Raw genomic sequence first — 8232 nt, 5'->3', positions numbered from 1 at the left:
GCCAAAGAATTTAATTTCAGAAAACCTGTATGTATGAGATCAACATGAGCCACATTTATTTAATCTGACTAATATAACTAGTCAACCAGTATCACTAAGTGTAACTAGTTATTTAGTCTGAATTTTCTAAAGTTTGTAAGGAATAAAGAATACATCTTATTCTACTCACCCCTCTTCATTTAGGCTAAGAAATGGTGGCTTTATTATTTGCTAAATGTTATTACAACATATCTTCTGAAAACTGGATTAGCATTGCAGAACACCAGAACCATTTTTCCTTTTATATAACATACTCTCAGTATACTGAAGAAAACATAGGGAAATTTGGCTTTGTTTGTTTGATTGTTTTTGGTAGTACAATGATGCAATTGGAACTGTTGGAATTTAACACTACCTGGAGGTCTTATTATACTTCTTTGTCACTCTGGTTAATATAAACTCACTTTTGCTCCATACAGAGCTCAATAAATTAACCCAGAGCCTTAAAGTGAGTTATTAACCTAATGTAGATTCAAACTGAGAACAAATTAGGTCTTTTAAAAAATCATTACAGACTGTTTCATAAATGGAAGTTTATGAAGTATTGTATTCACTCTTTGCTAAGTCTTGTGCACAAATATGATACAATTGTATTCAGGATAAAACCAATACTCTGAACTTGGAAAAGCTTTAAGAGCTGAAGGGGATCATAGAGATTATATTATCCTCCAGGGCCCAGTGGGATTAAGTGATTGGTCTAAGATTATGTGGAGAATGAGTGGCTATTCTAGATTTCAACTGAGTCCAGGCCCATTATTGTACAGCATACATTCAGACAATGTATTATAATGGTAGTAATGGTTACAACTGGCATCATTTCTCGCACACACACACTCTGGACCAGTAGTCTTCTAGGCTCTGTATGTATAACTCCTTTTACCATGCTATATTCTCTCCATATCTCTACAAGTATGTCCAGTGATTTTCATTTTGCAGATCAGATACCTAAAACCCGCATCTGTGCCATGTTCAAAGCTTCACAAATCTGCAGTCTTTCTGCAGGACAGCTGCTTTGTGCACTAAAACCAACATGACCACTTCTTGTACTGGTTTTCTTTTGAAATCAGTATTTCAGTCTTCTGCAAAAATAGTCTCCTCTGTGTAAAGAACTTCTATCCAAATGGCCAAAAGAAAGCAATTCCCAAACTCCTCAGGTCACACTCAAAGGAGGAGGCATTGAAATTGCAATTATTTATCTCTCCTGTTCTTGAACATTAACTAGTTGACTTTAAAAAAATATCTTTTAGTTGTATTTTGTTATTTTAATAATAAAATATGTGGTGCTGAGAATTGAACCCAGTGCCTCACACGTTAGGAAAGCGCTCTACCACTGAGCTACAACCCCAGTCTGCTAGTTGACTTTTAATAACATCAAATGTAAACAATCGGCTAAACTACTGAAATACTACCTTTTTGCCTATGTGAGTCATGGATTCAAGACCAAAAACTTAAGAACAAAATCAAATGGTGAAACCCAAGAAAATGGGAAGGGAATATAGGGCCCGGTCCTTTAGAAATTAATACTTCGAGATTAACTCAAAATATTATAGAAAAGTGCCATTTATTCATTGTTTCATTCCACTCAAAAGAGGAACTCCAAATGTTAAATACTGCCCTATGTTTTTAAAAGTTAAAAATATACTGGAAATCTATTGATGTACTCATACTTTCATTCATACTTTGGGGAAAGATAACTACAAAGTAGCAATGTCATAGCAAACTATTTTAGATTCACCAGATAAACTGTTAAATGTTTACTGAGTTTTAGAAGTAGCATTAGTTCCCAGGCAAAATGAAGTGATCATATGTTTAACTGTTTGTTTGGAAACTTCTTTTATTAAAAAAGACTTTAAATATTAATGCTATTTTCAATACAGGAGTGATAATACTCAACAAAGCATGTTGTACTTGATATTGTGACCTTAGGAATGTAACAGTCCACCTAGCTTCTGGATCCCTCTAGTCTCGGCAACATACGCTAGTATCAAAATGCAAATACCCTTTTAAAAAATAAAGAGGCCTTTGGACAGTTGCAAGAGCAGAGTGGGATGGGGCAAAGAAAGTGCTCTTTCCTGAATTACTCATGCTTTTGGCTTTGACTTCATTTAGAAAGACCAGTTCTAAGAGAACTGAGACAAACCCTTCTATGCTCCACAAAGAGAGGGAGGGAAAAAAAATAAAAGCTTGTCAGAAGCAGCAATCCACAAAACCAGCCGCAGAGTACAGGGGTTAGGGAAATTAGGGATCAAAAACAAAACAAAAAAAAATTGAAGTAAAGTGCACAGTTACTGTAAAAAATATATTATTTTGATTCTAAGAAAATTAAGAGAATTTTATCTAATGAACTAGATTGCTGACCTTTTAATACATTTGGTTTTCATGAAACATACAATCACCATCGGACATAAAAAGACTAGTTAGCTTTTTAAAAAAAATTGCTTGGAGTTATCTACAAGAATCTTGTGAATGCAATTCAAGAATAACATTCTGCAGCTCTTTGGATATTGGATGATTTCCTCAGACCGGTCAACAAAGGAAAAGGGAGCTGTTAAAGCTCTAATTCAAATGAGCATTTCTCCCATCTTCTCTCTCCTTTCCCCCTAAATGCCAGTGCTTTCCAGCTCTCCCTCTTCAACGCCTGTGGCATGAGACCGGGAAATCATGAAGAGTTTCTCCTTGTTTGTAAACTGCCTCTGCACTGCCTGAGGTTGCTCAGCCATAGGTGGCTCCTGGCTGGGACACTCCGAGAGGTCCTGCTCCGCATCCAAAACGGTGGCGGCTTCACAGTCTTGACTTTTACTGGCTACTACGTCCACCACTGACTCCAAGGAGGTGCCGGCCTCCCGCAGGGGGCTGTAGCCCTTATTGCTACTGGAGAGGTCATCCGACTGGGAGCTTCGCGAGTCCCGCCTGGCGAGGGAGGAGTCCTCCAGTCGCAGGGGAGGCGAGGGGAAGGCGGCTGTGTCCTGAAGGCTAGAGTCCAGGTCCGCACCGCGCGGGGAGGGCGGGGGTTCGGGGGATGGTGGCGCCCGGTAGTCCGGGAGCCCGCTGGTGCTGCGGCGCCTCAAGGCCGCATACCTGCCGGTCCTGGGCAGACGGCCTCCATGCCCCCTGGCGGTGTGCGCCGCCGCCACGCCCCCGGGCTCATCCAGCTCCCCAGGCGCCCAGTGCGCACCGCCCTCCGCGCCGCGAAGGTCGGTCAAGCTCAGTTCAAGCTCGCCCCGCGGGATTTCCCGGGAGCCGCGTTCACCTGGTGGCCTCTGCCAGCTGCAGCTCGCTCCCTCCGCTTCTCCGTCCCTGTCGCGGTCCCCTTGTAAGGGCAACAGCGCAAAGGCGCTTAGCGAGGAGCCCACGAGGGAGCTGGCGGTGCTCTGGCGCCCCCAGCTCTCGGGTGGGCTGCAGGGCGCCGGACTGCTGCTGCCGCTGGCGGCCGCGGTGGCAGTGGCGGCGGCGGTAACCACGGTGGCGGCGCCAGCGGCTGCGGCCCGGCGACGGCCGGTCACGCCGGAGCGCTCGCGGTAGATACTGTACACGGCCTCCGCCAGGCTCGGGGGCTCTCGCGGGCAGCGCGGGGATGAGGCTAAGTCGGGTGGGGATGCCGAGCCCCGGGCCCTTCCGCTGCCCCCGCCCAGTGCCGTGGGGTGGGGCCAGGAACCCCGGGCCAGCATCGCCGCCGCCCCGAAGGTGTCCCCAGAACCTCCACAACCCCCGGTCTTCAGCTCCAGTCCCCGCGATTGCACGTAGCTCAGGAAACCGTTGAGCGGTGCAGTTCCAGGGGGCGCCGAGGCGGGAGCCGAGGACGACGACGAGGAGGCAGCGGCGGCTGCGGCCGCTGCGGCGGCGGCCGCCAGGTCTTTGGCGCGAAGACTGTGCACGTCGATGACGGTGGAATAGAGGTCACGTAGGTTGATGATCTTGGTCTTCTTGTCCCGGTTTTCGTGCAGTACCGCGTTGGCGCAGATGAAGAGGAAGATGCCGATGCCCATAATGAGGGGCCCAAAGACTTTGAGTTTGTCCGAGTGCAAGTAGCCTGAAAAGATGCGGAAGAAGAAGCCCACCGAGGTGGAAGAGGATGAGGGAGGGGCGGCTGACCGCGCTGGAGGCGTGCTTCTGGGCACGCCCACGGAACTGGAGTTGACACCCTCTGGAGTCCCAGGGTGACTCCTGGATGAGTTTTTGTTGCCATTGCTACTGTTGGCGTTGGTGGCCTGGACGTGGTGGCCACTGCCCTGAGACAGCAGCTGCTTACTTCCCTCCCTACTGGCAGCGTTGGCCTTTGGCCAGTAGCCCACCACAGCCATGGCTATGCCCACCAGCAGCACCAGGATCCCGCAGAGGGCTATGAGGCCTGAGATGGAGCAGAGCTTCAGCTTGCCTTTCACCACTACCACGTCATTCTTGCGTCTCTTCTTGGCTTTTCTCTTGCGCTTAGGGACCTGGCTCTGGGGGCGGAGGGGATCCTGCTTTCTGGCGGAAATCCTCAGCAGGCCTCCGGTGGCGATCATGGCGGACTCCTGGAGATGGGGGATCCCCGGTGGGTCTGCGGTCGAGGCTTGTGCAGAGGGAGCGCCAGCTGCCCACTAGCTGCTTCCCCACCTCCTCCTGCTGCAAAGCAGAAGAAGAGTCAGAGGGTGTAGGTTTGACTGCAGCAATATCCCACGTGCTGCAATTGTCCCACTCCAGGATCCCGGATCCCATTCCATGTGTGATCCCCACCCCCACCCCGAACCTTTACCCATTAACCCAAGCGCCCAGTAGAGAGTCCAAAAATGGGTAGGTATAAATGAAGAGAAACGGTGTTGACCTGATAGGTGGTGATAAAATAATTTTGAAATAATATTCTCCCTCCTTCCCCATCCTACCCACCCCCATTCCATAGATAATCTCCACCACTGTTCATTTCAAATCCTCCTGGCTGGCAGTCAATGAGGATTCCACCATTGATAAACAGTGTGGGAACTTGAGGACTGTCATGGAAGTGCCTTTCTCTTCCTTTGTCTCATTGGAATTAGAATATTTCCCAAGGGATGGCAAGTCTTCAGGCAAGACCAGGAATCTGTCGATGTGGAGCCTAAAGTTACTGACAAGTCATGAAAATTCCTATTGTATGAAGGCGAAAATAATTCATTTCACTGGATGAAAATAAAAGCCTATATACACTGGCAGGAAGACAGTTTATTTTCTCCAGATAATTAACAGAGTTCATTGCTAAGAAAATACCAGAAACATTTCAGTACTGTGGCAATAAATTCCTTCACAAAGTTGGTTCTCTCCTATTCTTGTTCCTACCACTAAAGGAAAGCAGATCCCTCTCAAACCTTCTCATCTCTTATCTGCAACATCTAAACAGCTTCTTGGGGTGGAATATTTAGTTTTAGGTAATGGTTATGTAACTGAGATCTACCTTCTGGCCTTCACTCCTCCCTCAGAGGGACTTCCTTAAAGGTATCTTGTACTAATTTCATCAGGGAATTTGAGAAGTACCCTGAAATCTCCAGGAGAAAGATATTTTTCTCATGTAGGAAAATCACAATCTTAAAAAAAAAAAAAAAAAAAAAAAAAAAAAAAAAAACAACCAACTCTGCCAAAATAGCTTTCTGACCCCTTATTAATGTTCCAACAGCACTCTACAGAATCCTATTCTACAGTATTCAAATGAGTAGGCAATTAACTAGGTGAAGAAGTCCACATAATAATGATGATTTGTAGGATGGCATTTCCCCAAGTGAGAGCTATTTTCTTCATCCTTTTCTCATGAGGTCATTTTTGGGAAGGGAGGGTAGCAATAATCAATGGATTATCCTTAAGAAGTTTATTTAGTTGTTTGTAATAGAATCTGGGTAGGTAAATTCACAGAGGCCTATCTGTAGTCATCTGTCATCTTCTTAAAATTCCAGTCTTTCTGAATCCTTAGAGTAAAACATTTTCTGTCCCATTGGTTGTGTTATCTCCTATAGTAGAGATGCTAAAATTAAGGGCATTGCATGAATCTGAAAGATGGGGAGATACCTCTTACAGGCATTTGGTGTTTTATACTTTATAAGATAAATCATGTTTTAGAATAAATGACCCTTTGAAAATGTGGAATTACTTAGGTAGATTTTTGCTTTTAATTGTTTCTTGGGTGGAAAGCTTTGACCCCTAATTCCTTTCATTATATCAATATAGGCATGATCTTTTCTCCATGTGGGAAAGCAGATGGTAATTAGCTCTTTAGAATGTTTGCAAATCAATACCTCTTTGGAACTTAGACTTCAGTAAAAAAGAAACACTAGGTAGGTTAAAGAAGGGTCAGTAGAAAAAACATACCTGCAAGCTTTAAAATTTTAAAAAAATTTTTTCACTAGTAAGTACAAACATCATGTATATACCTGCGCATAAAGAGTAGCTTACTGTTCTTCCACACCCCCCCATAATAACATTTATTATTTACTTGCAACATTGAGGCTGCTACTTTAACTGGACCCTGGACTCCAGGATCTTTAATAATCTGGAGGTCTGTGGTTATCTTGAAGAAGGTTTGAAAGACAAGACATTGTAGAAGCAAATCCAGACTCAGTCTGCAGGGTGGCTCTCCCAGGAGAGAAGGGCTAACGTTTTTTTAGGCATTGATAAGGTGCACCAGGATGCTAAATTGTCTTGGGGGAGGAAGGCATCCACATGTATTTCTCCTCAGCAAGGCAGCTTTGGCTCAAATAGGATGTGAGGAAGGTTGGAATGGATTTCAACAATCGTTTACAGATCTTTAAAACTAGTTTAATAGCTAGTAATTAGTTCCCTAGTTTATCATTCCTCCAGCCCTGTTGAAAGCTTAACTCCTTTTCAACGTATCACCATCTGACATGAAATACTGACAAAGGTCAGGAGCCTTGGAAGACCCACCTTTGAGATTTTCCTTTAGACTTAAGGTAAGAAAGCAAACTTAGCAGTGGAGATTGTCTGCCCTCGCAAATGACTTGCCTGGTGCTGGTCTTTCCGTGGCTAAGGAATGGAGGATGGGGGAAGAAAAGGAGTGATGTCTAAAAATACAACTGCTTCCAAGAGAGACATTCAAGTTCTCGGCTCATGATGGATTAAGCCCCACTCGGCGACTGAGGCTCAGAACCCGCAGACTTGCGAGCGCCATGCTGTGCCGGGCACCCAACCCAGGTCCTAGACCCCCAGCCCCTCCTGGGAAGGGCAGCGCACCCCTTGCCCTTCTCTTTGGTCTGCTTATTTCAGTTGGAGTCACATGAGTGCAGCAGCTGCGAGTTCGCCTCTGGAAAGAAGACAGGCAGGAGAGAAGTGAGGGCAATCCTGAACTCGCTGTTTCTGGTCAGCGCATCCCGGGTAGCCCGCCCAGAGAAAATTCTCTCCCCGACACCAGCCGGGGGAACCGGGGCTCAGGGACAGGAGGGCTGGGGAGGGGCAGCTCGGGGGCTGGGGACTGACAGAAGTGCTCAAAATGGCAGCACTAGACGCAAACAATATCGCTCACTTACCCAGGGAGACCGGGGAAGCTCGGGGCCGGCGAACGGGCGCTCGGGCGACACAAAGGAACCATGGAGAAACTTTTTCAGCCCGAGCCGACGGCGGGGCGCAGGGACAGCGCCTCGGGGCCCTCCACGCGAGCGCTGCTCAGCAGCCCAGCGGGGGCGAGCGTCCTCCCCGAGCTCGCAACCCCCTCCGGCGCTGTGGCGGGAGCCATTTCCAAGAGTTTCCAAGAAGTGTCAGGTCCTCCGCATCCTGCATCCTGCCTCGGAGCCCTTCTGCCCTCCGGCGCTCCTCCTCCAGTTCTCGGTGTCCCCTCCCGGGGCGCTCCCGAGCGGGCCCCTGCGGCCGCGCGGTCCCCGGCCCTTGCGCTTCTTTTGTGTGGCTGCGGCGCGCCGGGCTCCGCCGGGTGGAGTTGAGCCCGCGGCGGCGACTCCGGGCGGCCGGACTGGCGGCTGTTGCTAAGAGACCGGAGCCATGACACAGGGAAATTGCGGCAGGATGGCAGTCGGTACCCGGCCCGACTCAGCGGCTCAGGGGCGCACCCGCCCCCCGCCCCGCCCCCCGCCTCCTCCCGGCGGCCCCCCCTCCGCGGCCTTCCCCCCGCTCCCCCACTTCCTCTCCAGCCGGCCTCCCGTCCCTTCGGAAGCGCAGCGTTCCCCGACGAGGGGCGCGAAGGGAGGCGGAAGAGGCACCGGCGCCCGGCGCTCGGGCCGCGGGTTC

The 8232-nt window shown here is 48.4% G+C and overlaps 1 protein-coding gene across 2 annotated transcripts; it reads right to left on the bottom strand.

The window, feature by feature from the left end:
• Positions 1 to 1603: 1603 nt before the first annotated feature.
• Positions 1604 to 8026, bottom strand: Tmem200c (transmembrane protein 200C). Of its 2 annotated transcripts, none has more exons than XM_047526632.1 (2): positions 7521 to 8026; positions 1604 to 4644 (listed from the first exon to the last, which is right to left on the bottom strand). In XM_047526632.1, the coding sequence occupies exon 2, from the start codon at positions 4542 to 4544 to the stop codon at positions 2640 to 2642; it is 1905 nt and encodes a 634-aa protein (XP_047382588.1). In that variant the 5' UTR covers positions 4545 to 4644; positions 7521 to 8026; the 3' UTR covers positions 1604 to 2639. The 2 variants fall into 2 exon arrangements, with proteins under 2 accessions (XP_047382588.1, XP_047382589.1); XM_047526633.1 differs by having other exon boundaries at positions 1604 to 4641.
• Positions 8027 to 8232: the final 206 nt, after the last annotated feature.

The sequence above is a fragment of the Sciurus carolinensis genome, chromosome 15, assembly GCF_902686445.1.
Source record: "Sciurus carolinensis chromosome 15, mSciCar1.2, whole genome shotgun sequence".
NCBI lineage: Eukaryota > Metazoa > Chordata > Mammalia > Rodentia > Sciuridae > Sciurus > Sciurus carolinensis.
This window is presented reverse-complemented; position numbering and strand designations above follow the sequence as displayed.